Source organism: Brachyistius frenatus, unplaced genomic scaffold, assembly GCF_029030835.1.
Source record: "Brachyistius frenatus isolate BFR_SWC_R1_liver_20210118 unplaced genomic scaffold, ASM2903083v1 Contig_203, whole genome shotgun sequence".
In the NCBI taxonomy this organism is placed as follows: domain Eukaryota; kingdom Metazoa; phylum Chordata; class Actinopteri; family Embiotocidae; genus Brachyistius; species Brachyistius frenatus.
In genome coordinates, this window is record NW_027210802.1 from 570,522 (window position 1) to 595,639 (window position 25,118).

At 40.7% G+C, this 25,118-nt stretch overlaps 4 protein-coding genes across 5 annotated transcripts in view; 2 read left to right on the plus strand and 2 right to left on the minus strand.

The window, feature by feature from the left end:
- Positions 1-3: 3 nt before the first annotated feature.
- txnb (thioredoxin b) lies at positions 4-3,932 on the minus strand. The gene is made up of 5 exons (XM_069718964.1): positions 3,838-3,932; positions 1,907-2,011; positions 1,428-1,493; positions 768-833; positions 4-376 (listed from the first exon to the last, which is right to left on the minus strand). Exons 1-5 carry the CDS (start codon positions 3,859-3,861, stop codon positions 314-316), a joined length of 324 nt encoding a protein of 107 aa, XP_069575065.1. The 5' UTR covers positions 3,862-3,932; the 3' UTR covers positions 4-313.
- Positions 3,933-6,483: 2,551 nt separating this feature from the next.
- Positions 6,484-10,414, minus strand: LOC138633019 (prostaglandin reductase 1-like). Of its 2 annotated transcripts, none has more exons than XM_069718985.1 (9): positions 10,341-10,414; positions 9,633-9,776; positions 9,481-9,526; positions 9,310-9,369; positions 7,950-8,117; positions 7,299-7,572; positions 7,099-7,204; positions 6,792-6,910; positions 6,484-6,660 (listed from the first exon to the last, which is right to left on the minus strand). In XM_069718985.1, the coding sequence occupies exons 2-9, from the start codon at positions 9,736-9,738 to the stop codon at positions 6,550-6,552; spliced, it is 990 nt and encodes a 329-aa protein (XP_069575086.1). In that variant the 5' UTR covers positions 9,739-9,776; positions 10,341-10,414; the 3' UTR covers positions 6,484-6,549. The 2 variants fall into 2 exon arrangements, with proteins under 2 accessions (XP_069575086.1, XP_069575085.1); XM_069718984.1 differs by having other exon boundaries at positions 10,279-10,388.
- A 125-nt stretch (positions 10,415-10,539) lies between these two features.
- Positions 10,540-18,712, plus strand: haus3 (HAUS augmin-like complex, subunit 3). The gene is made up of 6 exons (XM_069718995.1): positions 10,540-10,622; positions 15,113-16,131; positions 16,218-16,436; positions 16,762-16,994; positions 17,396-17,681; positions 18,141-18,712. Exons 2-6 carry the CDS (start codon positions 15,124-15,126, stop codon positions 18,366-18,368), a joined length of 1,974 nt encoding a protein of 657 aa, XP_069575096.1. The 5' UTR covers positions 10,540-10,622; positions 15,113-15,123; the 3' UTR covers positions 18,369-18,712.
- Positions 18,713-18,802: 90 nt separating this feature from the next.
- poln (polymerase (DNA directed) nu) overlaps positions 18,803-25,118 on the plus strand; it is a 44,619-nt gene continuing 38,303 nt past the window's right edge. Inside the window, exons 1-7 of the mRNA XM_069719004.1 lie at positions 18,803-19,091; positions 19,616-19,700; positions 19,996-20,349; positions 20,579-21,531; positions 22,649-22,767; positions 24,288-24,349; positions 24,911-25,094. Coding sequence (XP_069575105.1) covers positions 18,959-19,091; positions 19,616-19,700; positions 19,996-20,349; positions 20,579-21,531; positions 22,649-22,767; positions 24,288-24,349; positions 24,911-25,094 — 1,890 coding nt within the window. The 5' untranslated portion in view covers positions 18,803-18,958. The remainder of the gene's footprint in view (positions 19,092-19,615; positions 19,701-19,995; positions 20,350-20,578; positions 21,532-22,648; positions 22,768-24,287; positions 24,350-24,910; positions 25,095-25,118) is intronic.

Consider the following 25,118-nt stretch of genomic DNA (forward strand, 5'->3'; position numbering starts at 1 on the left):
CGGTAGTTTTTAAATTCAGCATTTTATTAAATCCACCTCGTTGAACACATAACATACAAATAAGTTCAGGAGCCAATTTGCTGTAAAATCCAATTTCAGGCCGTTGTTAAGACAGTCGACACACCAAACTCAGGACGATGTCACCAGTACATGATGGCTGGAATAAGTTATTGCAGGTGTGGAAGAGAAGACCTGATAGTTGTTGTAGATCAAATTAAAGTTGGAATTGATTATCCAAGTGTGTGCACAGAGGAATCAGCTTCTGCTGTGGTGGGTTGTTTTTGTACACTGTGGATTGGTCACGTGGGAATTATTATCTCAGAGATTCCACTTTTTCTTTGAGTAGGGTGAGGTTAGCGCCAGAGAACTCGAACACCTGAAAGACAGGATGGACAGACTATTAAAAAAAATTGTCCAGCAGCATGTTAAACCACTAATTCTCTGAGTAAAATCCCTCCAATGCGCCACTGAAGATCAAATCTTTTGAAGACTGCTTTGTGCACGAGGCTCATTTTTTCCAGCCTCAGATGTTTTAAGCAGAAAACCTCAGATGAACCGTTTTGTGTACCACCTGCTATGAGCCTCTAGAAAGAACATAGTTGAGCAGCTAAAATCTTAAGATATTTCTATTAAAAAGTAGGAGACCAAAAACAGAGCTAAAAAAAAAATCTAAACAGGTGTGAAATGATGATCCCTCTCAGTTGTTCTCGAACCATTAATGGCAGCCATGCTCCCTCTCTGTTGGAGGTGAAGAGGTGTTCACTTACTTTCTCTCCATTCTTGTAGAAGTGGAATGTGGGCATGCATTTGACTTCACTGAAAGAACTGACATCCTGAAAAAAAGCAAAGAGAGAACCAGTCAGGTGGACGGCCGTCCGACGCCCCGACGGAGGATGTAAGTCTGTAGATGTGTGAAACCCGTTCAGTGTTAACTGCAAAGCAAACAAGACTACGAGAGATAAAAATAAATAAAGGTTGATACTGAACTTGCAAAAAAGAAAAAGAAGCCTCCTCTCACATAAGCAAACCAACGGGATATCAAAGGTTCATGTTTACAGCCTCACAGATCAGATATTACTCGGAGTTTGGCCGACGGCCAGTCGTAGCGCAAACGACACGTCATCCTGCCGACAGCAGTAACGCTGCTTCAGCACCGCAGTTCACACAAAGTGTTCCATGTCTTGGATTCAAATACCAGATCAGTTATGGAGCACCATGTCGTAACACCGACGGAGAAAAATGTAGTCACGTGAGCCAGCTGCGGTTCTCCGAGTCCTGGTGAAATGGATTTTTATAAATACTTCACATTGCTGCAAGTATTACTGGTGTGCTAACACAAATGTGGTGAACGTCCACAACACCGTGCCAAAGATAAATGATTAAAACATTCCTACAAACAAAAACAAAACAAAAAGTCAGCCATTTACCTCAGCTTCATCTACGTCCACCTTCAGGAAGACCACGTCCTTGTTCTCAGGCTTTTCTGACAGTTTCTGCAAGAGATTCCATCAATGAGCATCAACCACAAAACGTAAAGTCTGCTGTCTTATAACGGTGAGAAAATATAGTGATGCAAACAAATCGGTGGCTCTTTTTATTCAAACTAATCCAGAGCCATCATATTTTCCAGTGAAACGGGTGTTTCCTCCTCGAGTAGTGAACATCTGGACCAAAGGTTGCCGGGGCAACGTAGGAAAGAGCTCCGTCAAAACAACTCGCACGAGAAATGTGTTTCAGAGCGGCTCCTGCTCTTTTTCCAAAAATACTCAACCCTGAGTTTGGAAAGGAGGCGTTTCCTCTTCACATTTCCCTCCCATATGAACAGTCAAGTGTTTCCCCTCCGTTAAAATAATGAAATCACTCCGATGGTTCTGACCAGACTTCAGAGCCACAATCATCCACTCACCATATATTGTGGGGCGATCTGTTGGCAGGGGCCACACCACGTGGCCGTGAAGTCCACCACCACCAGCTTGGTCCCTGAATCCTTCAGGATGGCCTGGAACTCCTCCTACATAGAAATAATAAAGATTACATATGTAACATGTTTTTAACATGTCAATTATTACAGCATACATCTGGAACATAGTGCAGATATGCAGTTTGTTTATAGTTATTGTTGTCTCTTTGCCTCGTGATTATTACCTTCAGTTACTTGTGTTGGGGAGATGTTAATGGTTCCCTACACTGCAGATTTAAACCTAATATTTCCTTCATTAGTTTTTATGCCCTTTGTAATAAAACACGAGTTAAAAACACCGACAATTGTTATGAGATAATGAATCGGTTGATGCCCTTCCTGGCAGTGTGAAAGCTCAGAAACAAAACAAGTCTTTAGCTCCTAAAGAGCCTTGAAAACAGCAGATAATATTTGCAGTTGAAATTAATACAAGATGGTTAAAATAATAATGTATCGTGACTTGTGTATCATGATAATAAGATTTAAGTTCCGTTATAATATTGTATCGTGACTTAAGTTTCGTTATAACATCGTATCTTGAATTAAGTTTCATTATAACATCGTATCGTGACTTAAGGTCCAGTATAACATTGTATCGTGACTTAAGTTCCATTATAACATTGTATCGCGACTTAAGTTTCATTATAACATCGTATCGTGACTTAAGTTCCATTATAACATTGTATCGCGACTTAAGTTTCATTATAACATCGTATCGTGACTTAAGTTCCATTAAAACATCGTATCGTGACTTAAGTTTCATTATAACATCGTATCGTGACTTAAGTTTCATTATAACATCGTATCGTGACGTAAGTTTCATTATAACATCGTATCGTGACTTAAGTTTCATTATAACATCGTATCGTGACTTAAGTTTCATTATAACATCGTATCGTGACTTAAGTTTCATTATAACATCGTATCGTGACTTAAGTTTCATTATAACATTGTATCGTGACTTAAGTTCCATTATAACATTGTATCGCGACTTAAGTTCCATTATAACATTGTATCGTGACTTAAGTTTCATTATAACATTGTATCGTGACTTAAGTTTCATTATAACATTGTATCGTGACTTAAGTTTCATTATAATATTGTATCGTGACTTAAGTTCCATTAAAACATCGTATCGTGACTTAAGTTACATTATAATATTGTATCGTGACTTAAGTTTCATTATAACATCGTATCGTGACTTAAGTTCCATTAAAACATTGTATCGTGACTTAAGTTTCATTATAACATCGTATCGTGACTTAAGTTTCATTATAACATCGTATCGTGACTTAAGTTTCATTATAATATTGTATCGTGACGTAAGGCCCTACGATACAATATTATAGCGATAACCGCCAGGCCGGCGGTGGAGGTCCACGGCCCGCCGTACATCCTGTACATGATGCAGTAGCCCCGGCATTATCTCCATGTTGTTACAGCTGCTACCTTCCGTCCCTTTAAGAATCTGTTCCTGCGACTATCGGTCCGACATCGCCGCGGTGTTTACGGCTCTTTGCGACCGCCATTTCCACTGCAGTTTAACGATGTTCGCGGTGAGGCCGCCTCCCGGGAACGTCCACCGGCAGCCTCACACGGTGCCGGTTACCGACCGACTGTAACTCACGCCGAATCAACCGGTCACGCAGACGGAGTTCTTTAAAACCTGAATGGAGACTCGTCTTCGTGAACTTAGAGCTCGATGGAGGCACGAGAGACGGGAAACGGGCGCGCGGAAAGCACGCAGCGTTGGCAGTTCAGGTCCAATTAAAACATTAACAAACAAACAAACAACCAACCAACCAACCAACCAACCAACCAACCAACCCGGATGTGTTCCATCGTACAACGGAGAGCTTCAACAAGAGAAAACTCACCAAACTTTCCACCTCGTGAACCATGATGACTGTCGATGCGCGCGCTCCGCAGGTCCGGGAATGCCCTCCTTCACGGAACCGCGCGCGGTTTTATCACGTCGCTTCAAGCTGCGCAACCGCAGCAGCGACCATACCGGAAGTCATTTCATTTAAAAGAAAATAAAAGTGTGGCATTGTTAGGCGACTTCGGAAACTGTACGCAGCGCCGAAGAGAAGCTTGTTTTACGGTACATGTAAAAAGCACTTTTCAATCTGTACATTGTTAATCGTTAATATACTATTACAAAAAAACATCTTTATCAAGTATACCAACGCCATCTCCAGCATATGCCTTTATTTTGAAAGTTGCCAGTGATGTAATACCGTAACTCTGACGGTTTGACGCAGCTGGGTGTTGCCACTTTTAATACTTTTGTTTATATTGCTCTTTTTCACGATACACAAATACACTTTAAGATTATCAAATTAAAACCAGATATAATCATCGAGCCATCCAGATGTCGCAGGAGTAAAGCAGCTTGTTGTTGTTTACATATTGTTGAAGTCGTTTCAAACAGTAGGTATCAAATAAAGCGTTGTTTTGGCCAACACAAATATATACATATATATATATATATATATATATGTATATATATTTCATACTTCATTTAATAATTTCAATGATAATTTGATGTACCTCAGTCATAGAAGTATTGTTATTATTTCAATAAGTGCAGGAAAAGGGATTAACAGTTATTGAAGTCACAATGACTTGACAAATTCTTGGTTTACCGTAAATTACTGAACCGGCGCAACTCGATTTGTCAATTGACGTCATTACGTCACCACAGTAGAACTTGTTCTTTCGATATTTCACTGCCAGATGATTTCTAGTGTGATCAGGAGATCTCGCTAACATCCAGCTGTCACGCAAGGTATGCATTTATGGATTTAACCTTTACACTTTATATACAAACAAAATAAAATGGATGTTTTTGTAACTTAATAATTTGTAAATTTATAAAACTGAACCCACTCTTTCAATGGTTTTAGAAAAATAAAAAATAAAAATCCAGATGCTGCTTTTCAGAGAAGACAAACCTTTGTATAGTTTGTCATGAAGCCAAATCCATGTGGCCTACGTGGGGTCAATCCCCATGACCCTTGCCATAGCTTCCCACGTGCTTGATATGTTTATACTCACAATAATAACTTCACTTTTTAAACACCTGTTATCATTTAATATCATCTTTATCCTATTTCCCTCTGAGTCTGATAATATGGTTTGATTTCTATCAAATAGTTTCTTTCAATTTATTAAGCTGGTGGATTTTTCCAGCACCCCAGTGACATTATTTTGACCACTTGTGTATAAAGCTCCTCCCCAGTGTGTCAGTTTTATAGAAGTTGCCTATATAAAGAAGTATAGAAGTATAAAATAATAGCTTAAAAATCTTTTTTTTATCCAGAAAGGTACACAAACGCTGTAAACCTCTTAAGACTCTCCTGCAATACGGCTGTTTGTAAGCTACCCTGTAACCATGGCGCTGCCTCTCATCACATATGAAATTCAAATGACCGTCTAAAAATACAGTCTCTGTTGATCAAATAAACAGCTGCAATTGGCAGCAGGAGGTGAGAAGTGCTCGCTCTATTATCTGGACTCCACTCATTTCAGGACTGAAAGGACGTCTTCAGTTGTCTTTTCTTTTTTTTTTGTCATCCCTTCAGGCAGTAAAAAGCAGAACATGAATAAAACATTAGATTTACAACCTCTGTCTGTAACATGAAGCCCAGACACAAAATAAAAGATGTCATTTCTGGAAGAAAAAAACTTTATTATCTATATAAAAACTTCCAGTAAATACAAATCACATTATGTCATGTGTCAGAAGATGCTGGTACTCATCTTGTACTGTTTCACATTTAACTATTTTTAAGAATGAGTTACAAAGTAATGCTAAATATTATGAATGACTAAACTGTGAGACTATAAGTCGCTTTTATTGCTGCTTTTAATTCATGTGTACAGTGGTGTGAAAAAGTGTTTGCCCCCTCCTGTTAAAACATAACTTAACTGTGGTTCATCACACCTGAGTTCAATTTCTCGAGCCACACCCAGGCCTGATTACTGACACACCTGTTCTCTATCAAGAAATCACTTCAATAGGACCTGCCTGACAAAGTGAAGTAGACCAGAAGATCCTCAAAAGATAGACATCATGCTGATATCCAACGAAATTCAGGAACAAATGAGAAAGAAAGTAATTGAGATCTATCAGTCTGGAAAAGGTTCTAAAGCCATTTCTAAAGCTTTGGGACTCCAGTCCCAAAGTTATCGCAAACTCTTGATTGCAGTTGTTGCTGCTGAGGGTGGTCCAACCAGTTATTAGGTTTAGGGGGCAAACACTTTTCCACACAGGGCCATGTGGGTTTGGATTGTTTTTCTCCCTTAATAATAAAAACCTTCATTTAAAAACTGCATTTTGTGTTTACTTGTTATCTTTGACTAATATTTAAATTTGTTGATGATCTGAAACATTTAAGTGTGACAGACATGCAAAAAAATAAGAAATCAGGAAGGAGGCAAACATTTTTTCACACCACTGTAAATGCGACGTTCACAAAACCTACACTGACATGTTAGTATGAAACTACGTGATTAGTTGTACATCTGTTGGTCATCCTTCATGTGTGAATTCTGTCATGATGTTAGTTCGTAGTAAAACTGATTCAGACTGCGATGACCGCCTTGCCGATGTTTTGTCCCTGCAGCATCCCCATGAAAGCAGTTGGCATGTTTTCAAAGCCCTTTGTGATGTGCTCCCTACTCTTCAGCTTGCCCTGCAGCAGCAGAATAAATACAATTACACTGACGCAAAAAACACAAACTGAGGTTTAAATCTTTAGTGAACAAAACACGTTAAAAAAAAAAGTGTATTTGATTTAATATTAAACTGTTTTTAGTCACCCACCTCTTTCATCCACGCCATCAGTCTGTTGAGTGTTTCGGGGTGCTTGTGCTCCCACCTGCTCTGTATGAAGCCCTCCATCTTGAGCTGCTTGAAGATCATGGTCAGGTGGTGGTACGGCCCTGGAAGAGGCAGAAAAAGGATCAGTGGGAGCTCCAGGAAACAAATTATGTCCACAAAACTGTCTGCAAACAGCTCTTATGAAATGGCAGCAGCTCAACGTCGCCCTCTAGTGGAAAATTACATAAGTGCAGGTTTTAACTGCATAACAGGCAAATGTTTAAAAGAAATGAAGTAGGGAAGTCCCGACCTGTCTGGGTTGTGCTGTCATTGTATGTAGAAATACTTCCACACACAGCTATTCTTCCAAAGTTCTTCATTTGCTGCAAGGCAACATCTGAAGAAGGACCTCCCACCTAAAACCATGACCAGGGCGTCACTTATACAAATATTACAACCGCAGCATTAACAACCAGTCAGGACCCCAATAACTGCCCCACCATCGCTTACATTTTCGAAGAAGCAGTCGTATCCCTCGGGAGACGCCTTCTTCAGCGCCTCCTCCAGAGACCTGACGGTTTTGTAGTTGAAGGCCTCATCGAACCCCAGCTCTTTGAGGAAAGCCACCTTGGCGTCGGTCCCTGCAGAGCCCACCACCTTGCAGCCCTTGATCTTGGCGATCTGTCCCACCACGGAGCCCACCGCTCCGGCGGCAGCGTTCACCAACAGGGTCTCTCCCTTCTGGAGTCCCAGGACTTCTTCTATCCCGTAAACGGCCGTCAGTCTGCAGCGAGGCACAAACAGGGTTTTCCCTTCAGTCTTGTTGACCTTCACCATGTGAACTCTTTGTAACTGCTCCCATAACAAAACGTCTGCAGCCTCACTCCTTTATTTTCTCAAAAGAAGGCAGATTTTTGTACCTTAGAAACACTCTGTCTTCCTTTTTACTAACCTTAAATCTGTTATAAACAAAACTACTGACACAAATAAACAAGTTTTTTTTTTTTTTTTTTTAATTTAAGGTTCTGCATCGGTAACTTTGTTTACATCCAGCTGCTGAAAAATCCAAATATCTATAAAGAAAATGAGTCGTATTTTCTGCCAGATGTTCTCCTGTCCTCTCTATCACCACCCAACCAGGCAACCTAACACCAGGCTCACCCGGGCAAGCCGAAGACTCCCAGAGCCAGCGACAGCGAGATGTCGTGAGGCCAGTCGGACATGATGGGAACGAGGGCCGTCCCGTCGGAGACCGTGTGGGTCCTCCAGCCGCAGTGACCCACCACGTGGCTTCCAACGGGAAACGCCGGGTTCTTACTCTGGGTCACTCTGCAGGGAGACAAATCAAGAAGAACAAAAAGGCACCTGTCAGTTGAGTGTTTCTCACCTGTTGGAGCTTCAATCTGTGAGATGCTCAGTTCCAGAGGTGGCGACGACCACGAGTAGTAAGTACATTTAATATTATTACTCTGGAAGTCCTCCTCTACTCAGAAATGAGCTTTTTGATTTTCAAATTCTTCTGATGAGACTTTGAAGTTTGAAGGTTCAGTCTATAGAATCGAGAGGGATCGATTGGTAGAAATGGAATGTAATATTCATAATTATATATTTTTGTATTAGTGTAAACTTCCTCCTCCTCAGAATGAACCCTTCGTATCTACAGAGGGAACCGGTGCTTTTCCACAGAGACTCTCATATTTCTACAGTAAATCTTGTGAGGGGTGTTCAGTTGGTTGCAGTCTGTAACTTCACTAGATCCTGCACACTGCTCCTTTAAGGCAAGTTCCTGCAAGCAGGATTTTATGATGTCATGATGACTAACGTAGAAGCGAATCCAACATACGTATGATGAGAACACCTGAAGCCTGCGTTGCACAAATACTGATGATAATGTTTGAGTGATGTCAGGGAGACGTCATTTGAAATAAAAAAACATATATATATATTTGCATGTTTATAGATTCTGGATCTTTCAGTGAGGGAGGAGACGCCGATGTCATTGTAAAAACGTCCACCGTGGTAATTAAGATTCTTTCTTCAGACACAAATTACAAGTAAAAGCTGATTTTTATTGTTCTTCTCCGGACATGTCTGTGGGGATGTTTATGTTTGTATTTTTTAATGTGGTTTGGTATCCCACACAGCTGCATGTCAAAACATGTGGCCAGATGGGTTCAAGCACACAGAAATATGCAACATGTGGTTTTAAGTCAGAATTCTTTTGAAAGCGCTCTGGAAAATGGTTTCGCAAGTAATTTATTCTGCATGTTTACCAACTAAAACATCTTCACTGCAACAAGATTACGTGTCTGAACTCACCGCCAAGGATCTCGCAATTGTTTGTATTCGCTCGAGTCTCCGTGAATCAAAGGCTTCGGTAAATTAACAGCAGGCGAAGACCCTGTTCTGTCTCAGTGAACGTCAGACATGAATTAAATCATGACAGATTAAAGGCCTTTCTGTGTGTGTTGTTTGTGTGCGTGTGTGTGTGTGTGTGCGCATGTGTGTGTGTGTTCCTTACTTGGCCACTTGAGTGCCGATCATCACATCGCCTTCCTTCATGCGGACCCTGCTGAATGGCCTGTCGACACAAACAGTTCATCAAATGTATGTTTTTAGCTTCATAAATTATTTTGTAATAATAATAATAATAATAATAATTTGGTATGTTTTTCAATGTGATCCCACTCACCTCATGTACGGGTCCACACTCAGAAATACCGCTTCCAAAAGCACCTCTGAAAACAAAACCAATATTTTTTTAAGTACACTCCTGTTCAAAGTGCTCAGAATCGTGTGTGCTCCTCTTCAGAGAACACAAACCGGTCCTCCATCTCATCCCACCTCCATCTTTGGGCTCGGGGATCTCCTCCAGCTTCAGCTCAAAGTTGCTGTCCTTTGGGAAGCCGTCGAAGTGCTTGGACAGGATCCACGTCTTGGATTGGACCATGGTTCTTTGTTTTGGGTCGGCCGTGAGAGGGACAGTTGCTAGATTTTGTGGAACAGACAGGAACATATATTAGATGCACGACCCAGAGTATAATAAATTTAAAAAAAAGGACGCTACAGTATAAAGGCTTTCTCACTGAAGAACAATTAAGCTGTGAAAGTGAGAAGAAGAAAGCACTTAGAATTGAATTAAACCTGAAATAACTTTCAATCTTTTCACTCTTTCATGTTAACACTTGTGCATGGTGGGTTGCCCTGCAGCTCTGGATCCTCTCGGTACAAAACCATCATCATCTTCCTCAAACATTCCTACATACACATCCAGGAATACACACATGCAACAACAACAACAACAAAACACAGGCAGAAGTAATCATCAGACTATACAGCCAGATCCATCTCTATTGTTCCTTCCTTCCTTAGTATACAACTATAGAAACTGAACTACTAATGTTGGAGTTGGTGTGAAAAAGAAGCCACAAGTTAAAAGTGAGAAGTGAACTCTGCTTCCTTAAATGTGCCTCTTCTATTCAAACAGTACCTCATGTAGCTCAGTAGACTATTATCTCAAACAGCTGCGTCCTCTTTCTCCTCTCGACTCACCAGCTGGTTTTTTTCCACAAAGAAACGGAAGAAGTTGTGAACTCACTCTGAAGAACAGTCGCAGCAAAAGGGCCGCGAGGTGATAGGACAATGGGAGGAGCGAGGGCGGGACACCAATCTGATTGGTCGAAAGGTTTTGCTTGGCCTCAACGTAATGACGTGGGGCGTCACGTGCCGGCCCTGCGGAAGGACGTACGCTCGGTTTGGATGTTTGGCGCGCGCACACACTCGACCGGCTACGACGGGATGCTAACAAAACGGGGAGTTGTTTCTAACCAGATTGTAAGTATCGAGGCGGCTGTTCGTCGACTATTTATGCTTTTATCCGTCGGAAAACACACGAAGCACAGTATTACTCCAACTGACACGAGCTACGGCACTTACCGGGCGAGCCTCGCTTTGTCTCCGTTAACCGGCTCGTGTCCGTCAACACTTTGACGTGTTCCGGATTTGTTAGCATGTTAAACACGAATATCCGTTCATCTTCAGCTCCTTTCAGCCCAAACACACTTTAAACAGAATCAAACACTTTAAACAGAATCAAAACACTTTAAACAGAATCAAACACACTTTAAACAGAATCAAAACACTTTAAACAGAATCAAACACTTTAAACAGAATCAAAACACTTTAAACAGAATCAAAACACTTTAAACAGAATCAAACACACTTTAAACAGAATCAAAACACTTTAAACAGAATCAAAACACACTTTAAACAGAATCAAACACTTTAAACAGAATCAAACACTTTAAACAGAATCAAAACACTTTAAACAGAATCAAACACACTTTAAACAGAATCAAACACTTTAAACAGAATCAAAACACTTTAAACAGAATCAAAACACTTTAAACAGAATCAAACACACTTTAAACAGAATCAAATCAAACACTTTAAACAGAAAAACACTTTAAACAGAATCAAACACACTTTAAACAGAATCAAACACTTTAAACAGAATCAAACACTTTAAACAGAATCAAACACACTTTAAACAAACACACTTTAAACAGAATCAAACACACTTTAAACAGAATCAAACACACTTTAAACAGAATCAAAACACTTTAAACAGAATCAAATCAAACACTTTAAACAGAATCAAACACACTTTAAACAGAATCAAAACACTTTAAACAGAATCAAACACACTTTAAACAGAATCAAACACACTTTAAACAGAATCAACACACTTTAAACAGAATCTTTAAAAACACTTTAAAAGAATCAGAATAAACAAAAACACTTTAAACAGAATCAAACACACTTTAAACAGAATCAAAACACTTTAAACAGAATCAAACACACTTTAAACAGAATCAAACACACTTTAAACAGAATCAAAACACACTTTAAACAGAATCACACTTTAAACAGAATCAAACACTTTAAACAGAATCAAAACACTTTAAACAGAATCAAACACTTTAAACAGAATCAACACACTTTAAACAGACACTTTCAGAATCAAACACACTTTAAACAGAATCAAAACACTTTAAACAGAATCAAAACACTTTAAACAGAATCAAACACACTTTAAACAGAATCAAAACACTTTAAACAGAATCAGAATCAAACACACTTTAAACAGAATCAAATCACACTTTAAACAGAATCAAACAACTTTAAACAGAATCACACTTTAAACAGAATCAAAACACTTTAAACAGAATCAAACACTTTAAACAGAATCAAAAAACAGAATCAAAACACTTTAAACAGAATCAAACACTTTAAACAGAATCAAAACACTTTAAACAGAATCAAACACACTTTAAACAGAATCAAACACACTTTAAACAGAATCAAAACACTTTAAACAGAATCAAACACTTTAAACAGAATCAAACACACTTTAAACAGAATCAAACACTTTAAACAGAATCAAAACACTTTAAACAGAATCAAACACACTTTAAACAGAATCAAACACACTTTAAACAGAATCAAACACACTTTAAACAGAATCAAACACACTTTAAACAGAATCAAACACACTTTAAACAGAATCAAAACACTTTAAACAGAATAAACAGAATCAAAACACTTTAAACAGAATCACACTTTAAACAGAATCAAAACACTTTAAACAGAATCAAAACACTTTAAACAGAATCAACACACTTTAAACAGAATCAAACACTTTAAACAGAATCAAAACACTTTAAACAGAATCAAACACACTTTAAACAGAATCAAATCAAAACACTTTAAACAGAATCAAAAACAGAATCAAACACACTTTAAACAGAATCAAAACACTTTAAACAGAATCAAACACACTTTAAACAGAATCAAACACACTTTAAACAGAATAAACAGAATCAAAACAGAATAAACAGAATCAAAACAGAATCAAACACACTTTAAACAGAATCAAAACACTTTAAACAGAATCAAACACACTTTAAACAGAATCAAACACACTTTAAACAGAATCAAACACACTTTAAACAGAATCAAACACACTTTAAACAGAATCAAACACACTTTAAACAGAATCAAAACACTTTAAACAGAATCAAACACACTTTAAACAGAATCAAACACACTTTAAACAGAATCAAACACACTTTAAACAGAATCAAACACACTTTAAACAGAATCAAAACACACTTTAAACAGAATCAAAACACTTTAAACAGAATCAAAACACTTTAAACAGAATCAAACACTTTAAACAGAATCAAAACACTTTAAACAGAATCAAACACACTTTAAACAGAATCAAACACACTTTAAACAGAATCAGAAAAACACTTTAAACAGAATCAAACACTTTAAACAGAATCAAACACTTTAAACAGAATCAAAACACTTTAAACAGACATCAGAATCAAAACACTTTAAACAGAATCAAACACACTTTAAACAGAATCAAACAATAAACAGAATCAAAACACTTTAAACAGAATCAAAACACTTTAAACAGAATCAAACACACACTTTAAACAGAATCAAACACACTTTAAACAGAATCAAACACACTTTAAACAGAATCAAACACACTTTAAACAGAATAAACAGAATCAAAACAGAATAAACAGAATCAAACACACTTTAAACAGAATCAAACACACTTTAAACAGAATCAAACACACTTTAAACAGAATCAAAACACTTTAAACAGAATCAAAACACTTTAAACAGAATCAAACACACTTTAAACAGAATCAAACACACTTTAAACAGAATCAAAACACTTTAAACAGAATCAAACACACTTTAAACAGAATCAAACACTTTAAACAGAATCAAAACACACTTTAAACAGAATCAAAACACTTTAAACAGAATCAAACACACTTTAAACAGAATCAAACACACTTTAAACAGAATCAAAACACACTTTAAACAGAATCAAAACACACTTTAAACAGACACTTTCAGAAAACACTTTAAACAGAATAAACAGAAACACTTTAAACAGAATCAAAACACTTTAAACAGAATCAAAACACTTTAAACAGAATCAAACACACTTTAAACAGAATCAAACACACTTTAAACAAATCAAACACTTTAAACAGACACTTTAAACAGAATCAAACACACTTTAAACAAACACACTTTAAACAGAATCAAAACACTTTAAACAGAATCAAAACACACTTTAAACAGAATCAAAACACTTTAAACAGAATCAAAACACTTTAAACAGAATCAAAACACTTTAAACAGAACTTTAAACAGAATCAAAAACACTTTAAACAGAATCAAACAAAACACACTTTAAACAGAATCAAAACACTTTAAACAGAATCAAACACTTTAAACAGAATCAAACACACTTTAAACAGAATCAAAACACTTTAAACAGAATCAAACACACTTTAAACAGAATCAAACACACTTTAAACAGAATCAAAACACTTTAAACAGAATCAGAAAAACACTTTAAACAGAATAAACAGAATCACACTTTAAACAGAATCAAAACACTTTAAACAGAATCAAAACACTTTAAACAGAATCAAACACTTTAAACAGAATCAAACACACTTTAAACAGAATCAAAACACACTTTAAACAGAATCAAAACACTTTAAACAGAATCAAAACACTTTAAACAGAATCAAAACACTTTAAACAGAATCAAAACACTTTAAACAGAATCAAAACACACTTTAAACAGAATCAAACACTTTAAACAGAATCAAACACACTTTAAACAGAATCAAAACACTTTAAACAGAATCAAACACACTTTAAACAGAATCAAAACACACTTTAAACAGAATCAAACACACTTTAAACAGAATCCATCCGTGTTCACCACCGGAGACGACGACAGCCACTTTATGTTGTATAATGTTGAAAACGTTTCCTCGACGGTGACGTCATAGATTCAGGTATAATTGCCACGTCGTGTACTTTTACTTAAGATTCACATTTCGATTATTTACATATTTACGTCTAATCACGGTGTTTCTATGATTATTAACTCTATAAAGTGGTCAGATCCGTCCTGCAGGACACCTACCTGTTGCTTTTTTACTCATATTTGTTGTAATTCAGTTCTAACGCTTTCCCTCAATGCCATTCATGTTTTCTGTTGTGTTTTGTGTTCTCTCTTAATGTTTTTTCTGTAATGTGACTTTGTACAAGGAAAGTTTGAACATGTACATGTGATAAAGTGTTTTTCATCCTCCCACAGAGCGGATAGTTTCATTAGTGCATAATCATCCTTTGCAATATCTTCTCTGACTCTTCCTTTCTGTCTAATCCTCCTTCATCTGCATTGTGTTGCTGTGTGACTGTATCAGAGGGGTTAGACATGTTAGACGGTGGCCAGTTTGTGGAGGCCCTGGGCCGTCTAGGTTATCCCGGTGCGTCGTCACTGAAGGCCTCGGAGTTCGATTGGCTGTTTGACTGCGCCCCAGACAACCTTCACCTCTTGCGCTTCGTCTGCCGGACCCTGAACCGGAGCAACGTCCTCACCACGGAGGAGGCGCGTGCTTTTCAGGAGCTGAAGAAGTCCGGTAAACCGATTCTGGATGAAGCAGCCTTGGGCGAGGTCCTTAAAACCATTGTTCCTTCAGATGCAAACCTCTATGGCTCGTCTTCTTCTTCTTCCGCGTTTGCCACAGAGGGGGATTTGACCGTAGAGGACTTGGAGGCAGAACTTGAGGCTCTGCGTAAAGAGAAGGAGCTCAAGCAGCGGCGCTGCAACAAGCTGCAGGTCGTGGCCACCTCCCGTGCAGATGTTGACCTGCGCCTCGCTGCGGAGCTGGAGAGCGCTGCATGTAAGCTAAAGGAAACCAATGCTTCCGTTGCAGCTGAAAATGCTGACACCAACGCACTGTTACAAAACCTAACAGAGGAGGTGAGCCGGCTTTCTTCATATCTCAGAGTTCAGGCAGAAACCAAGCAAAAAGGGGAACCTGTGGTCCAGTCAAAGCCTTCCACCTCCCACAGCTCCGCTGCCCTCCCCTCTCAGCTGTCCCTGGATCCATACCTGCATCAAGAGGAGCTCAACACTAAAACTCTAGCTGCCTTCACGCAGAAGCATTTTTTCCAGGGCATTTCAGATATCGTTGAGACTTCTTGCTCTGAGCGCTTCCACGTCCTCGACCTCAGTACCTGTGAAGATGGAGAGGACGACGAGGGCGAGCATGAGGGGCGAAGGAGGGAGGAGCGGGAGGTGGATCGCAGGAGGACGGAGATGGCCAGACTTCAGTGGGCTCATATTGTGTCCCAGCACCAACTGATGCAGGCCACTGCAGAGGAGAAGAGCGTCAAGGCAGGGCTGGACTGGCTCTCAGGAAAGTCTTCTCATACCAAGGTAAAGCAGACGTCACCATCATCCTGGAGGTGTGTTATTACTGTTCTGGCTTCCTCTCTAAACTCGTCTTTCCTTCTCTCTGCCAGAGCATGTCCACCTCCTCCTCCTCCTCCTCACTGCATGTACGAGAGGTTGTGTCCAGGAAGGAGCTGCAGGCGGTGGAGGCTGAGCTGGAGGCTCTGCTTCGTGGCCCGGTACCTGCTGCCCTTAGAGAGTCAGCCAGGTTGCTTAACGTGCCGGTAGTGAGAGGAGACCTGGCTCTGCAGCTGGCCAGGCAGGACTACTACACCTCCAAACAGGATCGGGTTAGTAGCTGGCACTGTTTGTGTGATAAACATATAATACTTGCCACATAATTAGATTTCTTGAGACATATTTTGCTCACTCTTTTTCACAGACAGGTCAGAGGTCAAAGACCACTGTTGGAACAAACATATAACATATCAGATTTAACCTTTCTGCTCTTCAAGAATTAATCACAAATAAAAGTCTGGGTTTCAGCCTCGTGTCTATTCACGGTTTTATGCATTGTAGGAATTATTCAAGTTTTCAATGCCTTCAATGACAGTGTGAAAATGAGAATCAGCTGAAACCATCAAACTAAAATGAAATGTAAATCTCTCCACATAGATACGTGACTACTTACTCCGGCAGAAAGCGTCCTTTGACTTGGTCCTCCTGGCTCAGGAGATGGAGCTGAGGAGGTGGAGGACATGTCAGAAGCAGCTCGGAGAAGCTAACGGTAGACTGGTAAGGGAGGGCGAAGCAGCTTCTCTAAGGATCGAATCCCTGGCTCACCCTGACTTGGCAGTCAACCCCCGGCCCAACCCCATCATCAGCTGTAAGGACGCAGCCTTCAGCAGGTGAGAAGGTTTTAACTGGGTCTATTATACACCTGGTTTTTTTAGAGCTGAAAGTGTTTTTTATTACAGTTTTTCCTAAATATCAGCATTTTAGAAGTGAATATGTCAAACCTTGACAGACTAGTGTATATATATAAATATATACTGAGGCTTTTTATCTTGGTGGAAAAAGTACAACTACAGAAATACCAGAATGTGAGTGAGTTGATTCTCAGGCTCACCGTACTCTCGTGGCTGTTCGGTGACATGTTAATGTTTGCAAACCTAAACTAGGATTGAACGCTCACCTAAGCAGTACTGCAGTACTGTGAACACGGCTTTGTGCTTATGACACTATATGTAACGAGAGGCTGTCTCTCATTGAAACGTAACTCGGTGTCATATCCAACCCATCTCCTCAGGCTGCTCCAGATCCTGGACCACGGTTCAGCCCACGGGCGATCTGAGCCTTTTCGGACATACGAAGCGTTGGACCAGGCTGCTCGTGATCTGGCGGGCGACCTCCAGTTGACCCGAGATGCGCTGGCTGGTGCCTGCCGTGAGCAGAACTACACATCGGCTCGTCTTCGTGGCGACTACGAGGCGCTGGATAGGGCCACGCACACACAGCTCCAGCAGCTGGTCTTAGGCCCGCAGGTATGTCCAACGGCCACCGCTGACCAGGAGCTCCTTTTCACCAATGCACAGGTGGGTTTGTTTCTTTTCATTTTATGCACATGGTCAACCATACAGACTGCACTCGACCCCTAATGTGAGTCCGCCATAGGTCATAGACTGTGTGTGTAAATCTGTTTATATGGTGACTTATTTCTCTTCGGGCACGTATTAAAAATCCGTAGACCTGTGTGGATTAGGTGAATAAATTATATTTTAATGATATTTAATGCACGTAAGCTTAACAGAAAAAAAAATAAGCATTGCAAATTGTGTCGAGTTTCATTTGTATGGGGTGTAATGTCTGGATATGAGTTAATTGGAAGAAGCATGTTATTTCAAAATATTTGTGAATAAGCTGATTAACTGTAGAAATTACCTTATTTGCATAACTAGTTATGTATTTTTGGTGATTCAAGCTATTCTTTAGGCAGCTCGTAGTTTCATCTGTGTGATGTCTGTTTCTCATCCGTCTTCCTTCTGTCTGTACAGGAGCTGACGGTGAAGCTGGTAGAAGCAGAGTCTCAGCTGCAGAGTTTGCAGCAAGTAATGCAGGATATCCTGAAAGACGTGAAAGGCAAGCGTTCTCAGCTGGAGCGCAGCGCCCTCCTCAGGCGGGAGAGGGAATTATACATCTACTTCCACTTGGATCCCCGGCTGCTGCAGAAAATAGTGGAAGATCTGGAGGTCAAAATGGCTGCAAAGAGAGGGCAGCCGTAAAACCTGAAAGAATACACAATGAGGGCCTCCAGTCAGCTCAGCCTCCACATCCAATGCTCATCTAATAATCTGCACTCTTTTCTACCGTAGCAGACGTATACTCCTGATCTGTGCTGATAACAAGTGAGATCGTACCTTCACTTGGTTTGTGTGGGAGATGGACAGCAGCCAACATGGGAAAGAAAAAAACCTGCAGTGTTTCTATAATCGTTGGGATTCATTAGTGTGTTTATTTCATATAAACGTTCATATAAACTCTGTCTTGTTCTGTCATGTGATGTCCTAAAATGTCTTTTCTCCTCTTTGTTTTCTTTCATTTGATAAATAAAATAAAATGCTTTCTATGGAGTTTTTCTTTTAAAGTCATTTAAGTTTATTTTTTTGGGATGTTTGTGTAATCCGATGTGCAAAAAGACCCTGGATTGTATGTTTTTGTGTACCGGTAGTTTTTAAGATGCTAGTTTAGAACCGGTTCTGTGTATCACTGAACCAACGCTGTTCTTTGTCCTCTTTAGGCTGTTTGATAGCTGAGGATTCAAAGATTCACTGACAGACTGACAGGAGAGCTACCAGTCTCAGTTAGGGAGGAGATGGAGCAGAGTAGCGACAGGCTGTACACGGGGCCTCTGTCCTGGGCGGCCCAGGAGATCCTGGCTGCTCTGCGGCACCAGAGTCCACATGGAGGCAGAGGAAACCATTCCTACACCAGTAATCACAGGCAAAGTCAGTCAGGATAGAAAGACAGAAAACCACTTGAGCCTGTTGCTGTATTTTAACACCAGAAAAATCAAGAGACTTTTCTTTAGTGATGTTATTAATATTTCTGTTGAACAGGTTTTTATCAAAGAAATGCTAATTATGTACTTGTAATTTTTGTCTCTTTTGGGACAATAGTCTTTTTCTCATTCCTATTTTGTTTTCCAATTATCGCTTAGAACTGCTATTAAACAGGATATTGTTTTATATTCAGCCTTTTGTTAATGTTGGTGATGGACCATATCTACTGGTTTAATTAGACACATATTACTCAACATAATCCACATTTCCTCGACTGTTCCAGCCCAGTGTATATTTAAGTGTTCCCCAAGAATAGCATGATGTATAATGTGTGTGTGTGTATATATATATATATATATATATATATATATATATATATATATAGTGTTAAGGAAAAAAAGTAAATGTGATGTAGAATTGAGAGGTCAGGCATATTGTTTTTAGTTGTGTTCTGTTTTGCTGTGTGGTAGTGGAGAGGTGTGATGGCAGCCGGCGGGAGAGTTGGTCTCAGAGCAGCCGGCCGGAGGAGGAGAGCCGAGACGGACACGCTGATCGGTGAGTCTGATGAAGTCCAGGCTGTGAACAGACGTATGTTCAGTTACACTATCGGTCTATATTGGTATTATTTACCTGATCGGATTGTGCAAAAGCCTCTTAGCTTACCAACTGATACACTCTGTTTTTATACAGTATATTAATATAAACTCTGTTGGCTTTGACTGCGGCGTAATAGGCCGTAATTAAAGTTTATAACTGAGGCATGTTTTTATATGCTGATGCATTAATATTCTAATCGTAAAGTGCTTGTTGAACGTGTAAAAGAAATCCATTTTCCATGGTTGTGGTTCAGACAGTGGTTCCGGCCCCAAGTGTACTCCGATGAGACACGGAGCTGTCAAACCTCGGCCTCCTATCAGCACTCCCAGACACCAGACAGCTCACTGCCATCCCAGGCCTCCTCCTGTTCCTCCTCCTGCTGGGATGCCTCACTGCAAAGGCCAACTGAAGCCCATTATCAGCGCTCACAGACTTATTCCCACAGAAAGTGCTCCGAGCCGCGTGCTCACCAGGCCGGCCGGGCTCCCTCATTTCCCCAGCATGAAGTTCCTGAGGCAACAGCATCTTTCTGCCATAAAGACAGATATACCCTCTCCCTCCAAATAACAGAGAGGCTTTCTGAACAGCAAGCTATGCCCAGGAGAAAGTAAGAAGACTGTTAAATCTCTTCTATGAATTTCCCAGGTAGAAAGAGAAAGCCATATATATTAACGCTGTTCTGTCATTTGCTCTGAAAAGATATTCACAAGCTGTAAAACTTTGACATTAAGTAAGGCACGTAGGAGTTTAGCATGTATTGATGCTATTCTTCTGTGGCCTTGTTGAAAAGCTGAGGTTTTCAAATTTGCATGCTCATTTTCTTTTCCCTCTCATAGCCCCAGTGAAGAAACCAGGCCATCTTTCATCCTCGATGTATTTTCTGACAGGCAATGTCCTGATGAGATGTTGTTCCCTGCAACAGACCGACCCGATTCCCATGAAGAGGGACCTGCTGTGGCTCCTCAACGACCGTCATCCTGCCTGGAAATATGTGCAGAGACAGATAACAACACATCAGCTGCACAGAGAGAAAAGACGACTACAGAGCGCTGGAGCATCGGCGGAGATGAGACTGTAGCTTCAGGCGGTCGATTAAAGTGGAAGCAGCCGCTATCTGACCCCACCGAAGAGGCCACAAGTGGAGAGGAAGATGGAGGTATTTTATATCAACAATCAGAGTCGCAGGCAGCTATTACTGGAAGAGTCCATCTACCTCCCAGTGGCTTTGTAACAAGACAGAAAAGAGGCTGTGATGCACATTCACCCAGGCTGATGAGAAATGAAGTTGAAGAAGAAGAGTTGGATTCAGAACACGTGACTGAGGCATGTACAGCGCAGGAATACTGTGACACCAACGCAGAAGAGCCCGAGGAGGAGGAAGAGAAAGAGTTCAGAGTTAATGCATCTGAAATGAAAGAAGTTGAACAGCCACCTGGTGATGAGAATAAAGTGATTTCATGGGGACGTCATAGTGCTGAAACCCTTCAGGTGCAGTCTGAGCCCAACCAATTGGTCCCGGGCGGTAACGGGGCTGATCACCCAGAAAGATCAGAGGGGGGGATGGTGGTCAGATTGGACGGTGATACTGAGAGCAGGACAAAGACAGACACCGACACAAGCACTGAACTTAAGATGGCGACAGGACAGTCCTGTTGTTGTAACATCCAACAAAGAACCAGACAGAGGAAGACAAACAACAGAGAAGTCATTCAGTTAACTAGAACTAGAGAAGATACAGAAGTGCTGATAACGCCGCCTGTGGACAGAGAGGATAAAAGTACATCTGCAGGTAAGTGCATCATCCTTCTGCAACATTATTGTCTGGAGATGTTGAGGAGTATTTATGTCCCATTTGCCCAAATCAGCGTCATGAGTTTCCAAAATTAAAACAATCAACCGAAATTTCAAAACTCTGAAGATCAGTTTACAATAATTTTCACCTTTTTAATAATAATAATAATAATAATACAAAATTATAATATGTTTTATTTCTATATTATTTATAAAATGCTCAAAGATGCTTTTCAGGTTAAAATGATCAAAGCAACACAATAAGCGTAATAACATTGACTCACTTGTAGTTCTGCTCTCCACCACCAGAGAGTGTCAGTACGCTTCTACCAACTTGAAGTGTAAACAACTTCCACAATACACAACTGTGTGCAACTATTTTCACCAAACATTCAAGACATTGGACTCTTCAAACAGCTCATGCTACTAATTTAGAGGAAAGATGACGTCTGTAAAACTAGGATGTCCAATTGTTGGTGCTCAGGAAGCAATCGATCGACATTTGGAGCTTCATGTGTGGTGAGAATACAAATAGATGCTTGAGCAGATGGTCCTATTCAACCCATGACATGTGTCCTCTCATTCATTTAATGTTTGACCCCAAATTAAAATTGTACAGACTGTTTTGGGTGTAATTTGGCTGGTTTTAGAAAAAAAAAAAAAAACAGCTATAGGGGGTCCTGAAGCGTTGCATGTTGTCAGACAGCAATGTGTGTGTGTGTCTCAGTGTGTCTCAGTGGCTGTTGGCCATCTTTTCCATATTCGGAGTGGCAGTGATGACACGGCAGCACTGAAGAGACTCAGCGTTGACGAGGGATGTTGTGCCTGCTCACATTACAGCTGCTCGAAGGCGCTTTGAGCCTCAGCTGCTGAGACAACGCTGAGTCAACGTGGCAAGTAACAAAACATGAGTTTGATATGAGCCGGGACGCTTTAGTGCTGGCCGACCTCATCCTGTCACACGCCGCTGAGGCCTCACTCACTTCATGCCTACTCAAACATGCTCACATAACAGAGTGGCTTCATCGATTGAGGACGTGCTTGGAAAGTAATGATCAGATAACAAATGCTTTACCCCCTCAACCCCCCCCCCCTCACCCTTTTTTTTTTTCTAGAAGAATCAGACGGAGAAAAGTGTCCCATGCCAACCCTGTCTCAGAAGTGTGGGGCAAGAGGGTCAGGGTTCAGAGCTCCCTGTCTCCATGGCAACCAGCAGCGCCACGACAACGAAGATGTGAGTCACTATGGCGCAAAACTGCAAACTGTTAATACTGTTTTACGTGACGGGCCGAAGTAATGCTGAACTTTACTGGACAAGGAGAAAAGATGTGGGGCGAAATTTAAAGTTTTAGAGTTTTGTCCACTTTGACACTTGAATTGGGTGATAAGTTTAACTTTTGAGCTCGCTTGTCTCTTGTTGAGAGTTGTTATTCTGTGCTTGTCTTTTTATACAGATATACTCATGCGTGAAATCCCTCAATGCAGAGACATTTTGTACAATGGCAACACACCACATGTCCCCGATTATAACATAGAAATGAATCTTCTGTGAAATAAGGTGCGGTGGATTGTACTGCAGCGCACCGACCAGTAATAGCGCTCAACTGAGATGCAGGACTTTACTGTATTGTTACAATCAGCAGCAAACCCACCCGTCTCACACTCTCTCACACTCTCTATATCACTCCCATGCACCAAGCGCCGCACGGCGGGCCACGGCCGGCCTCGCTTTTCTATCTATATCCTGTAGCACAGCACCCAGGGGGAGGAGGGGCGGGGGGGTCATGACTTTGTCAGCAGGAAAACGGGTTGTGTTTACAGGGAAATGAGGAAGACTCTCCTCGGGGAGCTGAATCACAGGATTCCCGAGCTCCCCTCCGTCCCTCCGCCCCCACCACTGCTGACAACCACACATAAACAAACTTGCACACCTCTCTCTGAAAATCCCCAGAATGCCTTTTTTTTTTTTTTTTCAATCTCTTACCTAGATTTCATTAAACACAAAGACATGATGCACCAACTTGGGGCTTTTTGCATAAATAGCAATGGGAGTTGTGGATATGAATAATGGAGATGTTTTTCAGATGCTGGGAAGGTTACCGGGAGGTGAGCTTGTGGGAGGTCACCTATTTCTCATCATCCACTGGCTACTGATCATAACATTTTTTTATTTTGTTTATATTACATTATATACACATACAATACAGATCATACTGTATATACTGTTTATTCATAATATGCACACTTAATGTAATTATTTTGTCAAATAAATGGTCTCATTCAGCCAAAGAAGAGGAACTTTTTTTTTGTTTTATAATGAAAACTGTTAGATAATTCCCACGTGCGCTGCTGCGAATGCCTGCATGCTGCCGCACCTCCGGTTTATTGAAGGCTTCATCAAGAAAGACTTCAACCAGGAGGCACATGATTGTTTTGAGAAAAAGGTGCTTGGGATACACATTGTAAAATTAAGAGGTCCGACAATGTGTCCATGATAAAAAATATGTTTATTTTAATTTTGCCAGGCGGCTATCGTTGCCATGACAACGACATCAACAACAGGGGAAATCAGCCATAAAGTGTAACGTGTGCAACGCCCATGTCTCCGTTGTGAGTCTCCGTGAATTGTTGGCATGATTAAATAGTCGCAAGGGAGACGTTTGAAGATAGTTGGCTGAATGTTTTTAACACCTCATAGTGTGTGTGTAACTGTGTGTAACTGTGTGCGTGTCTGATTGTGTGTCCCTGTCCCAGCTCCAGGCCGGCTTGTCAGACTGTCTGTGTGTCTGTCTGGGATGCAGCGCTGTGGGTGGACGGTCACGTCCTCTCCTCTCTCCGCTGCCTCTCTGTTCCTGCTCACCTGTTTTAATTTCTCAGCTTTTTTGTTTTCGGCTCTCTTTTCACAGACTTTGCGTTATTGCTCCGAACTCCAAGTATTAATGAGAGTAATTAAACCAGGTCTTCATTCTTTGTGCCAAAACTAATTCATGTGCTTTTAGAAATTGTTATTTCATTCACCTCACACTTCTAAACGGAGTTGCTGTTACAGTATGTATTGATATTCTGTGGAACAGGAACAACTTGAATCTATTTTCAAGTGCCAGTGAGTCATTCTTAGTCTTCCTGTTTCCTTTGTCCTTGTCTGAACACTGCTCACCTTTTATGTTGTGTAGATCACTAATGGAAGCACCAGAGGGAGCAGCCCGAGTTTGGCACTGGCCCCAGAAAGGACTGTTGCTCCTGGACAAAACTGCTCCTCCGTACAAGACCTGACCTCAGCTGCCACGGTGCCAAACAAAAGACAGGAAAACACAAACTTACATACTTCTCAAAGTCAGTCACATCATCCCAGCGTGAGTCCCTCCTTCCTCCTGAAGAGGAAGCACGAGTTACTTCATGCTAACCTTCCTGCCAAAATCTGCTTACCTGGGCATCGTCCAAAATGGCAGCCACCTCATTCCTCACAAGAGAAGGCAGGAGAAGGAGGAGCGAGTGAGAGGAAGAAGCCCCGGCTCCAAACCTCTCATCCTGAATGCCCAACCTCAGCCCAAGAACGCCCGAGTGAAGCCAGTCCTTCACATGACG